Source organism: Amblyomma americanum, chromosome 5 (assembly GCF_052857255.1).
Source record: "Amblyomma americanum isolate KBUSLIRL-KWMA chromosome 5, ASM5285725v1, whole genome shotgun sequence".
Classification (NCBI taxonomy): domain Eukaryota; kingdom Metazoa; phylum Arthropoda; class Arachnida; order Ixodida; family Ixodidae; genus Amblyomma; species Amblyomma americanum.
The window spans coordinates 75,976,818-75,991,820 of record NC_135501.1 but is presented as its reverse complement, the minus strand read 5'-3'; the positions used below and the strand labels follow the sequence as shown (position 1 = coordinate 75,991,820).

General features: G+C 46.0%; 1 protein-coding gene across 6 annotated transcripts in view; it reads right to left on the bottom strand.

Moving 5' to 3' along the window:
* Afti (aftiphilin) overlaps positions 1-15,003 on the bottom strand; it is a 35,984-nt gene that overhangs the window by 16,392 nt on the left and 4,589 nt on the right. For 2 of the 6 annotated variants that reach the window (XM_077665047.1, XM_077665049.1), the window contains exons 1-3: positions 8,023-9,582; positions 5,170-5,961; positions 114-247 (exon numbers count right to left, since the gene is read on the bottom strand). In XM_077665047.1, the coding sequence (XP_077521173.1) occupies positions 114-247; positions 5,170-5,922 (887 nt within the window). In that variant the 5' untranslated portion in view covers positions 5,923-5,961; positions 8,023-9,582. Of the gene's footprint in view, positions 1-113; positions 248-5,169; positions 5,962-8,022; positions 9,630-15,003 lie in introns of those variants that run through there. The other 4 variants (XM_077665044.1, XM_077665046.1, XM_077665048.1 and 1 more) reach the window with 3 other exon arrangements.

Here is a 15,003-nt window from a genome sequence, read left to right as displayed (position 1 = left end):
TCATTAGGTGTCAGGATTGAGTTTAATCAAAGCATCACCATAAGGAGCACCGTCACGGAACCTAGCCCAGCATGTTCCTGGCAATAACACCAAAACAACAGCCAGCTGCCTACCTGACATGCGCTTCACAGCAACCGAGTGCCACAAGGTCTTCCCCCTCCCCGGAGTCTGGGCTCAGTGGCGTCCCTTCCAGGGCATAGGCCCTCTGGAGAAGGCTCTCAAACGAGCCTTCCCCGGACGACGTCAGCTGCAAACACCAGGGGGCACAGTAATGTCACAACCATGGAAAACAGAACAGCAAGGGCAGGACTGGATCCCAACATGCCGGTTGAAATGGGATACATTTGGAGTGAGAAATTATATGAGAGCGGCATCAACTGAGCCAGAGGACACCAAGGCGCAGCAGCGTCTTCTGCTACCCTCGTCCAAAGATGTGACAGCTGTTCTGTGACATGCGCTCAGTTAGCTTTTAGCCCAGATTCTTTCACCCCATCCCGAGGCACGTTTTGGTGCCTCCCTTTGGCTACAGTGCACCTGTAAGCTGTTCAATCATTTTTATAAATTCAAACGATGCGGACACACTAAAAAGGAACTGTAACATTCCTTTTATATCGAGCATCTTCTGACAAAAGCAAGAAACAAGCATTTTTAACTCCCTGCAGACTGCTGACAGCCTCTATTGCTTAAGCGCAGTTGAACCCAGCAAACTCAGCATGCCTCAGCTTAAACTAGCTCGCGTAACATTAAGATCAGGCAACCGCTGTATTGCTATTAAGGACACGTACATATATTAATGCATGAACTGCAGGCTGATTGCACTCAATTCACGAGCAGGTAGCACTTTTTGTTTTGGAAGAAACCAATAAGCGCAGCAACAAAATGTGCTCATATGGACAAAAACACAAAAATGTAACCCTTTCAGCAAACAGACTTCATACAAGATGTAAGCATTGTGCCAAGGAATAAAATGCTTGCCAACAGGCAGAACAGCACAACCAATTTGCCTCTATAGCGAGAAACTGCACTTTCCCAGTGAGCAAAGTGATCTGAATTCCATGGCAATAGGTACACTTCAAGGCCATGGCTATTTTAATTTTAGGTCACTGTGTTTCAAGCGCAGGCTAAAAAATTATGCATGTTTCATCTGGCGTTGTGGCATAAAATTTTCCTTCTAGTCACAACGTCAAGTGACAATGAAGCCACACAAAACCCACCACCACGCACCACCGCTGTGATAAATCTGAGGGGGAGACGGGCAGGTAATTTTCCCTATGAAGTGCTTAAACCTGCCTCATTCATGATTCCAAAGCTTACATTTCCAGCTTTCAATTGACCCCGCGTAGTCGCATGCAGCCGTTGTTCATTTAAAGGGCTAGGCAGTTTAAGCCACAAATTGTATAGGTGAAAGATCCAATGAAACACTGCAAATAACCCGAAATTGTTTATATAAACTCTATGCAAAAACTGCGAAGCTGCTATTAGAAAATAAGGAAATTTTCCCAGATGGCTAAAGTAACATCAGAGTGACACTGCCAGGGGCCACACAGTGGTTAACGCCTTGGCTACCACAGAAGAGAAAAGCCCGTCAGTCATGCCTGCTGCTGGAGCCGCTTCGCATTCAATTCACAATGCACGTTTAAAACAGGGCCACTTGATCACACAATGACAGCCTGCAGGCTCCAGAGGTACAATGCAAAGCCAACGACGCAATACAAGACAATTTTTTTACAATGAGAGCCCTTGGGCTGCAAGGCACAATGGAAAGCCAGTCCCGCAGGTGTTGTAATACAACCACTGAAATGAAAAAAGTGGTCATAGTCGCAAAAGACCAAAGTGCGCTGTTTAGGGCAGCTAAGGTCATTCTGGAAAAATTCGGCAGAAACATTTAAGCCTACTTACATGTGACAATGCGAAAGCATTTTATGAACAGATTATAGTGTAATACCCCTGTCACAAAGGCATTTCAAAGGCCCTCGAACTGATAGCCTATCAACTCAAAGAAGATCAAGCGCTGCTACACGGGCAGTTTCAATGGTCATCGAGTCAATAGTCTATCGAGTCAACGGAGCAGCGCGGAACTCCATCGAGATTTCGAGGGCCTTCGAGCGCAGTCCAAGGTTGCTAGCGTTGCTTCGAGCGGCGCCAAGCGCTCTTTCACACACGACATATTCATGGTACAAAAGCATGAACAAACATTATTCTCCTAAACGTTAATTCAAGGAGCCTGTACAATAATTTTAAATTGTATCAGACTGGTTTTAAACGCATTAAGCGCATTAATTTGGCGTTGCGGTCTTTGCGTTGACAACATGGCGGCGCTCTGCCTGCCCGCTTCGCAGCGATAACAGCTTCGATAACAGCTAAATCCCTCAAAGCAATATCGTGTTCTAAGCGGTTGTATTCGCCTTCGATTTGCCCATTCTTACCGTCACATAAAGTTTCAAGAGACAAATAGCTTTTGTTTTTCAGATATCAATGCGATTTCCCAGGTGTTATGCCTGACGAAGCAACGCTCCGACGCAGTTGGACTGGCTTGGTTTTGGCTCGTCTTGTATTAGAGTGACTACAGCAGTGTCTGCATCTGTCCGTCGCGTACGTGCAATTAAAAGGGTTTTAAACGACGTGCGCGTATGCGTGTATTTCAGCATTTATCAAATATTTTTGCTATTTTGCAAAATCCAAAAGCAGCGATTGTGGCGCCACACAAGCTTGGCGTAAGACGCGAGAACCATTTCAATGGCCATTGAGATTTGCCAAGTAGCAGCGACACAACTCCATCAAGTTTGATGGCGATTGAGAATTTCGAAGACCCTCGACTCGATGGTCATCGAAACTGGCCGTGTGACAGGGGTATAAGGCAGATGAACAGATTACAATGTAACGTATACTTGTGACGCTGCTATGCCCAGTGACTGCAAATCCAGCGCAAGGCCCATTTAGAGCCTGACTGCACTGTATCGCCACCTGGAGTCCCGGTGCACAGTACTCTGAGCATGTTAATGTAGGACGATGACACAGGCACTGCCAAGGGCCAGACGCTGGCAGGTGGAAATCTTGATCCACATGTCCAATCAATGCATGGTGGTCATACGCAGATGCGTTGACCACGATGGCGCGGCACCGAAATGAAATTCGGTGCCACGTCAAATGATGTACTGATATCCTCAGAGTTTTGTGCCATAGACTGGAGATGCTGCCTTTTGTGCTAATGGGACATATAATGCTTTCATATCATGATTCATATTGATTAAGACGAAAAAAGCATTCCTACAGCCCCAAAGTGAGAGAAACATTCTTGCTAATTTCTGAATTTACCAAAAAAAAACAACGAAGCACCGCTCCCCCTGCTAGAACAGTGAATTATTTTCCAAAGCGCACTGTTGTTAATATCACGCAAGTAAATATTAGTTATTATGCACATTTCAAGATCGAAACCACATTTCTTGCTGCACTGCTTGGCTAAGGGAAGAAAAGACACAGTTCGGCAGCTGAATCCGGGCCCCAATCTCGTGGTGAATGAACAGCCCCAGTGCCACTTTCCTCTCCAAGTAACTGCATGAAAAAACTCTATGGCTTTGTCTCGTCATCCTGCACAGTTTTCCAGAACTTGCAAATTTTGCTCACCATAAAGCAGTTTGTTCCCAGACCACCTACCTAGTTTGCCAGACAAAGACAACAGGTACTATAGCATGGAAGCTACTCAGGTTATGTCAAGTGTAGTCCTGTTGAAACTGAACCTTTTAAGCTTAAGAACATAAAAAACTGCACGCACATTAACTAAATGCAGATGAAGTTCAGCACTCCACAATATGAGAATGCATCAGGGTTTTATCAGCAGATGGAAGCAGCATTCATTGTACTGCTGTTATCCCATTACAGCAGTGCCTGCAAATTGTGTTGCGTAGGTGAGATATACTGAAGATCTCTGCAGAAATGTACCTAGAAGCCTATGCCAATTATGCATGTGGTCCAAGTGTCTCTGGAGGGGGGCTTTTCCTTTGATTTTAGCGTACCAAGGTGCAAGGGCAGAGTACCAGGGTGCTGCTACCAGACTTCAACTACACAGCTGGGTAGCAAAGCCAGCAACATATAAACTTCTCGAAAAGCTGACAATGTGACAGGGTGCTGGCAAAGTAATTCAACACTGTGGTCACAACAAGTCTTTCAAGTCTACATAATTTTTTGGTTTACCAAAGCTGACACTGTGACAGGGTGCTGGCAAAGGAATTCAACACTGTGGTCACAAGTCTTTCAAGTCTACATAATTTTTTGGTTTACCAAAGCTGACACTGTGACAGGGTGCTGGCAAAGGAATTCAACACTGTGGTCACAAGTCTTTCAAGTCTACATAATTTTTTGGTTTACCAAAGCTGACACTGTGACAGGGTGTTGGCAAAAGAATTCAACACTGTGGTCACAACAAGTCTTTCAAGTCTACATAATTTTTTGGTTTACCAAAGCTTTCTCTATGTAGAAGTGACATGTATTAAGGGTTCAGTGCCCTGAATTCATGCGCAAAAGACACAGTCGCGGAAGGCCCTGAATTACCTTGGAACACATGATTGTTATGCTGATCAAGTTGTGAGGCAAATGTTTTCGGGCGAGAAGTCTGTCCCTTCGGAGCACTGACCTTACAATCAAGACATTTGCCTTCACCGCCCCTTCAACATCACCTACAACGAGAACTACATTTTGGAATGCTCTCAAGCAGTTGCGGAGTTGCTCTAAAACATGCATACATTTGCCATAAGCTCATGTTCATGCTAGCACGACAGGCTGATTCATTTGTCGTCTGTAGAAAATCTGTCAAGCGAGTAAATATGAAAGAAAATGCAAAGGCAAAAAGTGAGACGCCTTTCTGTCTTTGGCTTTTATGGAAAAATAGTCTATACAACAACAGCTCGAATAAACTGCGATCAGAAACTAAAATAAAAGGATGATACTAAACAAGAGTGGAAAACATTTCGTTAAGAACTAAAACCACCACGCAAAGAATCCTTCCTTCTGACAAGGTTGCTTACACTATTATTAGGTTACATTAGCTAGAGCTATACTGTTATTACATTCGTGTCTATGGAAGTTTAACAATAACTTGCCGACACACAGGAGCCTCCTGCGTAAGCTCCTGGGTGGTCAACACCTCTCGCATCACAAAAAGCTGCTGCTCACCTGCCCGGGAATGCTATCACGTCGCAGTGGCTGTGCAGGGGTGGCTTCAACTATGCCGTCTCCCTCCTCCGCACCTGTGAACGCATTCCAGCCATCGTCGGCCCACTCACTGTCCTCCACCGCTGTCTTCGACGCATCTCCAAAAGCTGCAAAGTCCGCAAACCCGTCGTCCCCCTTCGAGTCGCCCCAGTCACAACCATCCACAGCCACTGGTAACCCTTCGCCAGCTTGCTCAAAGTCCGCAAAGTCACTTCCTTCGTCCACAGTTGCGAGCGCAGCCTCGAAAGGCATAGCCTGCGCCTGCTGAAAGTCTTCAAAGCTGTCCTCCCTCTTGACACCACCGGTGGTGCTGCTTGACTCGGCACTGTCCCCAGTTTCAGCGGAAAACGACTGCTCTGAAGCCTGGCGCGTAGCCTCGGTGGCGTCTTGACTAGTGTCGTCATCACCACCCCTGTCCTCATCTGAGCACACCTCCGGTGGTAGCACACCGTTTGTTCCATCACACATGCCGGCTGCCACTTCTTGGGTGACGGCCTTCACTGGAATGTGGTTTGCGCCGCCCACCCTGACTGGCACAGTGGTGGCCGCAGCGAAGTGCCCGAAATCGTCGTCGTCGTCAAAGTCATCACAGTCGTGGCCGTGCTGGTCGAAGCTGCCGGTTTCAATTTTTGCCGTGGGCGCAGACTGGGCGCCGAGGGCACCAACACCCTCTGGCAAGGGTGCAGCATCGAGGTTGGCCTCCATGGTTGCCATGATGCACCCGTTAGCCCGGACCCACCTTGGCAGGGAATTCTGAAATGCAGTGAGCACTACATTAAGGAGAATCCCAGCCGAGAAATTATTTTACATTAGAGTGTGCAATATGTTTTTGTATAGAATAAGTTCTATTCTTGTCATGGTATTTATGTACATACTTTTCAAATATTTCCCTAAGTGAACAATGTGTTTTATTTGTTTTCTGCCGAGTATCAAGTTATGTTGAATCCATTTGATCACTGCTCTCATGTAACTCATTTTTTTATACATGTGTAAGAGCAAATTTTCTCCACTTGCTTGTTGCTGATGCCTGGGTAAGTTATGACTCTTGTTGCGTGGGCCCAAGCTACCTAACAGGCAAAGGCCTGTATGAATTGATCGCCAATTTTTCTGAATGTATGTTGCAAAGTAAATAAATGAATCAAATTATTGAGGAAATTTGTAGACAACCCGTCAAAAGAAACATGACACACGAATACAAACGTGAGAACAAATATTTGTGACGTTAATCATTTTGTCGAGCTGTTCACAGGTTTTTTTTCCTTTCTCAGCCTTGCTAGGAGTTGGCAGCTGTCTTTTGCAGATTCCTTCTGCATAATTCGAATTTCATGCATCCCATAATTAAATAAAAATAAACACAGGTAAAAATGACAGCGAAGGCATCCATACAGTTCACCTGTTGGTTTTAATGATGAAGAGTTCCCATCTTTATGGTACGGTATGGTATGGTACAATGGTTTAACATCTCAGTACCCCACGTTGGTTATGAGAGATGTACTGGAGGGCAACAGATTAATTTAGGCCAACTGGTATTCCTCAACATGCACTGACATCATGTGAGGGTGCATACCTCACAACTGAAGTTACAGTTAGCTGCAAGCATTAAAATGCAATATTAACGCTTCCACATAACAGGGTTGTGCCACTACAGCCATTCGACTACGGTTAGATTAAAGACAGAGGCCACTCAATGCAAAGTTTTGTCCTGAAAAAATGTGCTAGCTAAAGTGCTGACTAAATTGCTGGCAGCACTTTGCACTGCACATGCAACACAACCAAGCATTGAGAAAGCCTGATTTGCATGTAGGCCTTGAACATGAATGGCACACCACCCCTTCGCGCAGACCAATGATACAGGTTTTTTCACATGGACACAACAACAGCATTTGTATTTGTTGTCAAGGTATTGCTGATGTTTGTTTTAAAGTTTTCACTGAAAAATTAAGCAACTAGTAGAGAATCTTTGCTCGAGAAATTAAGAGAAAAAGAAAAATGTGTGGAGACATTTCGACTGATATCCATTCCAGTTAGGAGCCAGTGAAAGACAGTGACAATGTTAGGTAATGAAACAAGAAGTGTGTTTGCAATCATAAAAGAAGCATAAAATGAGCAATAAAAAAGCTTTTCTTGTGAAAATGATGAGAGATCCTCATTGTTAGCAGCAAAAGCCAATATCAACATGAGAGTGGCAGATCGGGCTAGTTGGTATTTTTCCATAATGCGATACAGCGCGAATAAAGACGGGGACGAAGCGCTGTGGTGTCTTGTCTCGCTTCGTCCCCGTCTTTATTCGCGCTGTATCGCATTATGGATCAACATGAGGTACTACACAATAAAATGGATCTCGTCATGGTAATGTAGACACAATAACACCGCCTCCTTGCTTCACCTCCCCCTGTTGGATGCATTGTGTAGTGAACACAGTAGGGTCCAAAATAGTCATATCACAAGCACCACCACTGCAGCCAAAACTCAAAAGGAACGACTGAGATGGTCAGGCTGCATGATGCCAGGACAAAGGAATCCCATTGGACTAAACTGGACTACAGCACCCACCCTCTGGACCACTTGAAATACACCCTCAATGGACAGCGCATAAGAGTGGGAGTTTCTCGTAGCAATGTACCACAATGCCGACAGCATTTACACCCTGGAAACTGCCCTGTGCTGCTATTTGTGCCACCACCATAAATGCGGCAATGTGCCAAAGAGGAGGACCTGACAGTCAAGAAGCCGAGGAAGGCATTAGGAGAGTTGGTCTGCAGGGTAAGTACATCCCAAGTTCACTGGATGCAAAGGACCTTCCGTAACACTCACTTAGAAGCACCTCTTTTCAGCTGCAATCCTGATGGACATCCCATGCAGTGGTGGTTTCCAGTACACACAGTGCACAAATAAACGTAACAAGGTAGAAAAAAAATATCATAAAGCCACTTTGAGAATGGCACGTAGCTGATAGAAAAGGGTAATGACTGATATATTAGCAGGATCACCCGTGCGAGACTTAATACTATCGGCTGAACAATGGGGCGACACCCGCGTCGCATTTGTTGCCGGCCACCCTCTTTAACAGGAGGCGACCCGTGGGAGCTTGACAGGAAGACGCGAGCGTTATCTGGGATGAGACCTCTCATGTCGGTTGGAGACGTCGCTGATAAGCGAAACCGGTGTTAACTCGGGACTATACATACATACGTGAGCGTTGTTCACTGCGCCCTGTGAGCACGCTCGCTTCATCCAGCCAGCGCGCTCCTTGTCGCGTCGACAGTTTTAGCGCGCTCACGAGCGGCTTCCAATGCCGCACAAAGACAAGCTAACGAGAAAAGAGGCAACAACAACAAAAAAAGAAGATACACGCAGGGTTCTCCCGCAGCTGCGACGCGGTCCCCACCGCAGGACTTCCTATGACGTCCGGCCTAGTCCATGTATACACAGATATGCACACACAGCTGTTCAAGCTCTGCCGCGCCGCACATAGCTCGCCAAAGCCGGCGAACCGTACTGCGGCTAACTGACGGTGGCCTAGGGATTAACAGGAGTTAAGTATACAGGCGTGAACAGTATGAAAGGGAACGTTTAGTTGTTGCTCACGAATGAGTTTAAGCTTTACTCTTAACAAAAAATAAACTTTCGGAGTTGCCATACTCGCTAAAAGAGAGATCTGCGATCCTGCAGCAAACGCAACTGACCAATCTAACCGGACTAGCAGCCCGTGCCGTACTGGTTGGTAGCAGTCGGTTTCTGCTGCATTCCGACGGTTCCAGGCTGTTGCAAATGTGAAGGGGGCTACACAATGTGACAGACCGATAATGGATCGCTATTGAATATTATCGCCAAGGCAACACCAGCCTGAAAGCGGTCTCGCAGTAAGCAAAGATGAGTAGCAACTAGGCGCAAATGCTTTCGCTTAAGAAAGAAAGAAAAACCAATTTCTAGCTCGCCCGAAACTGGTCAGCGCCGGGAGGCGGGACCACCGTCTGCTACGAGCAGAGGAGACCGTCAGGATTGCGAGGAGCCGGTTCTTTCAACTCCGCAAACAAGACATAACGATCGCATGAGCCCGTGCAAACAAGATTAACTAGGGAACAAACGGTAACGAAGCGCTGCTCCAACAGCAAGTGCCCCGAGCAAGAACGTCAAATCCAATTTTCAGCGGCGCAAAACCAGCCAACAAGCTGACATTCGATCTTGGCGTAGAGGAAGCTCAAGAAAGTGACGCTTTTTGATTTGCAGCCACTTTGCACTCCCGCCAGAAAAAAACCCTACTTATTACTAAAGGAAGATCAGCAATGCTTAAGCTGGCCATCAGTGGAAGGACAAATTTGCGAATTGTGGATACTTACTTCTCGAGCGATCAAACGCCATTTTGTCTTCACTGAAAGCTGCGGTGGCGTCCCCTCGCGCCCTCGCGTTGAAAGCGCTAATTTATCCAATGCCTCCTGAAGAACATGCCTGAAGCGTCAGGGGTTTTTCTGCCCTCCATAGAGCGCGCGTCCGCCGTACGACGGCGCTGTCAGCAGACCCTCTAGCAGACGACACGCAGGCAGCACAGAATATTCTTGTGACTACCGTTTCAGCAAAAAAGTATGCCTTCTGGTGCGCTGTTTCTTATATTATTTGTGTGGTGTGTTTAGTGTCACCGTTTAACAAGTGACGCGTTGATGACTGCAGTTGCTGGAGGGACTAGCGAGCGAAAATGCGTTGCTGTTGCGTTCCGTATTGCACGTCCAGTCAGCGAAACAAGAAGCCCGGCGTTTCGTTCCATGAAATTCCTGCCGACTTAGAACTCCGAGAAAGATGGCTCAAGGTAATTAGAAGGAAAAACTGGCAGCCAAACACCACATCAAATTATTCTGTAGTTTGTAGCTTGCATTTCCAGCCAAGTGACTTTCGGGAAGGCACCAAGTTGACGATGTTGAAAAAGGGTGTCGTGCCAAGCATCTTCAATCAGTACCCGTCGTACCTAAGGCCGGCACCAGCGAAATCCCGCGACGACAGCAGTATAAAAAAGCGAAAACGCGAAGACTCGCCTGTGGGCACCGTCCATAGACCTGAACCTGGACCATCGGGCGTGACCGCCGTGGAGGCCGTAGAGCTTTACCTGGCGGCTAGCGAATCAAGTGATGCAGCTGACACAGTAAGTCGTGTATCCCGTCCGTCATAACGCGTCCGTCTTACTCTAGTCCGGCACTCAAACAGACAAACAAAAATCATCAGTGGGTTTCCTTGACCGAAAAAAGTGGCGCGATAAGGACCGTGCTTTTTTTTTTTTTGAAGCGATGTTTATTGCCTCAGGGCATAAAAACTATGAAGTGAAAGATGAGTAAGAGTAAGTAAGAGTAAGATGAGTAAGAGTAGATAAATGGAAGTCACAAAATGAAAGGCGCAAATGCAATGTTTACGCGTACAAAAAAGAACTGGAACGCCTCAAGGAAAAATGCCACGTAAAAACGTTCCATCGGATTGTGGCAGACTCCGAACACAAGAGAGCCAGACTATTACTAGATCAGGTTGTTAACTCTGCGGCAAAAAAAACAGTGTGAAGTGAGACCACCGTCCGACACTGCATCATTCTGCGCAACATTTCTCCCAGCTGCTATGAGCATCTCAGAGCAGAACAACTCCTTGCCCTGCCGAGTAGAACCACACTTAACAAACACATGGGTACCTTCTCAGGAGAAGTTGAGTTCAGTAGCCTGGTCAAGAGAAGGTTGAGCACAGAGCTAGATTGCTTAATCACCTCACAATCAAGGGTGTGTAGCCTAGTCATAGACGAGATGCACATCAAACAGAAGCTGGAATATCACAGGCAGAGGGACACTTTTCTGGGAGGCATTGATAACAGCCCAGATCTTGACCACCTCCTGCCAGTGCAGCAAAGGGGTGAACTCACCAATTCTTTGTTGTGTTTCCTGCTCTGCGGGCTGCACGCCAGGTTTAAAATTCCAGTGGGGTATTTCTTCACCAAGGGATGCACATGCGAAGTGCTGGCAGAAGCTATCAAGCATGTGGTAAAGAAGACGGAAGAAATTGGATATAAAATTGTCAGACTCGTCACAGACAACCACAAGGTCAACGTGTCTGCAATGGAGTTCCTATCACAAAGGCAGCCCCGTCTAGGCACCTCATGTTGGCTTTCGACCAGTCACATAATCAAAAGCGTACGTTCGCAGTTCCTGTCGAAGGAAATGGGAGCAAAGAAAGAAATCTCTTCACTCTGTCAGAGAATTGTACAACATGCAAAAGGGGTCCACCGTGAAGCCAGTGCGATTTCTCACTAGAAAACACGTCAATACCCATCCACCATAGAGAAAAATCTTTTTTTTTTCATTTTTATTTCCTTAAAGACCCCTTGTAGAGGGTTTTATAAAAGGGTTGGGGTTAACATGAGGAAGCAAAACATTTTCTTCATGATGACGGGTGGGATGCAACTTTTTCTATGAAGGTTGATGGACAGGTGATGGCTGCAACTTCATGGGGAAGGTCGTTCCAGTCGCTTGCTGTTCGCAGGGAAAATGACTTGGAAAATGTAGTCGTACGGGCACGTTGGCGTGAAACTTTCAGCGGATGACCAATGCGGTGAGACGTGCGTGATGGCGGTGCGCAGATGTATGGCTGCTGTTTGAGGTGGGACTAATAAAATTCGGGAAATAGGCACAGGCTAGAAATACGGCGACGGAGGGAAGGACTGTATAATTGGGACTGTAGCTTGAGAGATGAAACACTAATATAGGATGCGTATGAGCGGTGAATGAAACGGCTGGCTCTATTTTGCACAGCTTCTAATGAATCAATGAGGTAAGCTTGCTGTGGATTCCAGATGGCGGATGCATACTCAAGTTTTGACCTGATTAATGATTTGTAAGCAAGTAGGTTTACATTTTGAGGGGCGTCGTGAAGATGACGTTTAAGAAAGCCTAGTTTTTTATTCGCAGATGATATTAGCTTTGTTACGTGCTCGCGCCATGATAAGCCATTACTGATAGTGATGCCGAGGTAAGTATAGGACGGGACAAGTTCGACAGGAGAATAAGAAATCTTATAAGTAAATAAATGCGGGTTGCGACGACGATGGAGAGACATGAGCTTGCACTTATTGGGATTAAGAAGCATCAACCAGCGATTGCACCATGATTGAATGCGGCAGTAAAACCAGCGATTGAGCTCTTTTCACCTCCTGTACCGCTACCTTGAGCTTTATGAAAGAACAGGCTGGGCACACAAGCGATGCTAAGTTCTTAAACGTAGGCCCGACGGTCGAGTTCATGTGCAAGATGAACAAGTGGTTTGTAACCATGGGCGTCAGTAACCGTAGCCAGCACATTCATCAGAACTACCCGGACACAAAAGAATTTTCGGACATTGATGATCGAAGGCTGCACTGGCTGGAGTACGAATTCGTTGAGTACATGGAAGGCATGAAAAATGCGAGCCCCCAAGAGAACTTTTTAACCGAAGAGACCTATCGCGCCCTCATGTTCACGACACTGTCAAATGTGCACTGCATCCTATTCTTGCTAAATGAGTGCAACTTCAAGTTCGTCTTGACGCGAAAATTTTCAAGTGACCCTACTGAGCCTCTCTTCGGCTCTCTGCGGCGTTCAGCAGGATGTAATGACATGTTAGATGTGAGAAATGTTTTGAGCGGGTTGGATAAAATGCTACGTACAGGCATTGTTGCAGCCTCAGAGAACAGCAACGTCAGAAGCTCAACTTCCTTTGTCTCATCCCGTGCCATTGACAATTTAGCTGAAGCTGGGGCTGCTGAAAACGAAACTATAGAACTGGCTACAAACGCACTCCAAGACATGTGTATGTCGTCGGTAGCCTTTCCTGCCGACTCCGGAAATGGCAGCTATCAGCCTTATTGGGGGCTACATACCTCGTGTGGTTTCCGAGAAGGTCGAATATGAGAGCTGTGTGGCTTGGTGCAAAAACCCAAAGGAAATGCTACTGTAGACAGTTTGACTGCCCACCAAGACAGGGCCGGACTCTTTTACCCGACGTCAGCGCCCCTAAGAGTGTTACAGGGCCTCAAGTTCGTCGATATCATGCACAAAGACCGAACGCATATTCAAAGGCCACTGTACACATGCTTGCTCTATGACATGAATAAAATCACTGGTTTGCCTGTCCTGACCTGCGAAAACAAGGAAAGCGGCCACAGGGAAGCACTACTGCATATAATATGCAAGAAGTTCATCAAACCATTGCTAACAAACCATGCACTTGACATAAGAGACAAAAACGCAGTTGCAAAGATGTACAAGAAACCTCTTTCCCGAAAATTCTTGAAGCTGCAGTAAGAAACGATTTCCGCCGCCTTCATCGCACTGACGCATATGCCATTTTTCCTTGTAAGTGCGCACGTGTCTGTGCCTTCAAGCGCAGTTTTTTTTAATATTCACACGTCGCTCGCCATGTCTGATACTCCCCTTGTTCCAGTTGTCATTTCATCAACATAGGCGTGCTTGTTATTTAGAGAAATCCGGTCAGTCAGGCGTGCTGTGTTACTCCCAAAGTCACTGTGCGCGTGTGCATCACGCAGGAACCTAGTGAAATGTGTTTCATGCGCAAATAATAGACAAGAGGGGCATGGGTTTATTTGAAATTTGTCAACGTACGTTTTTCAAGGAGGTACCGTTCGGCGAAAGCTCGTCGGAAAAATGACTAGAAACAGCGCAGGCTGTGTCCTTCAAGATCAGCTTCACCCGATCGAAACATCTCTCGCAATGCTCCACAGCAAGATTGTAACAGACGTGCGCTTCGCAAAGTTCTAAGGACATTAGATATGAGGGATGTGCCCCCTGCGGGCCAGCGACTCCGCAGGCAAGTTACCGCGACGTCTCCGGCTTCCATTCATTGAGCGCCATATGCAGTCCTCCTTTGCACGGGTCACCTGGCTACAGTTGAGAGCTCAGGTAATTCCGGACTTCCTACTGTCCTTATTCTACCTCATGGATTATTTTCCCTTTTTGCTAGTCCGAAGTAGTTATTGATTTTTTGCCATTGGCAGCAGTACAATATACAACCATTCATCATGCAGTGTAAATACTTATTTTGCGACATTTCTCGCCACTTCAGGCATTTGTTGCAATATGGATTTTTCGAACATGTTCCTTTTGTTGCAAACCGTCCAAATGTTACTGGTTATGCAGCAGACAAAAGGTCCTAACGGCATTATAGAACGGGGTGCACAGCACGCTTTTAGATTAAGAAATCGAAACTGATGATCCTCTTTCAGGAAGTCAGCTTAGACTTTTTAAGCATTTGCGGCACACTGAGACATCCAAAAACATGTTCTTTGTCGTTAACGAACTAAAAGTTCTTGCTCGAAGTCCGAAAAAAGAATGAAACAGCATGATCGGGAGCCACGCATCACAGACTCCCAGCCATTGAAACCGAAATCGAGGGTTATCTTTTAGCGTCACCTGGCGGCCGGTCTGCGCACTGTCGTGGCGATCTCGGCGCCATTGAAATCGTGCTGGCGCTTCAGGCATGTTCTTCTAAAGTCTCTTCATGAGCTTTTCTAAAAAAAGCGTATGCATTATGTTCTTCAGGAGGCATTGATTTATTTAAATAAAATACCAAGCGTACCACATAGTAAGCGTACGGTATGTTATAACAAGTCAACGCTGCATCTCTTATTTCTTTTGCATTAAAGTACCTACCACAAAAAATGTTATTAAAAAAATTGTCAACTAGTTTTCAAGCTTAGTTTGTAGTTAATTTACAATAAACGCAAAGTATTGTAATATAATGTTTTTATTTATTATTTTACTTATATTGCGCGAGTCA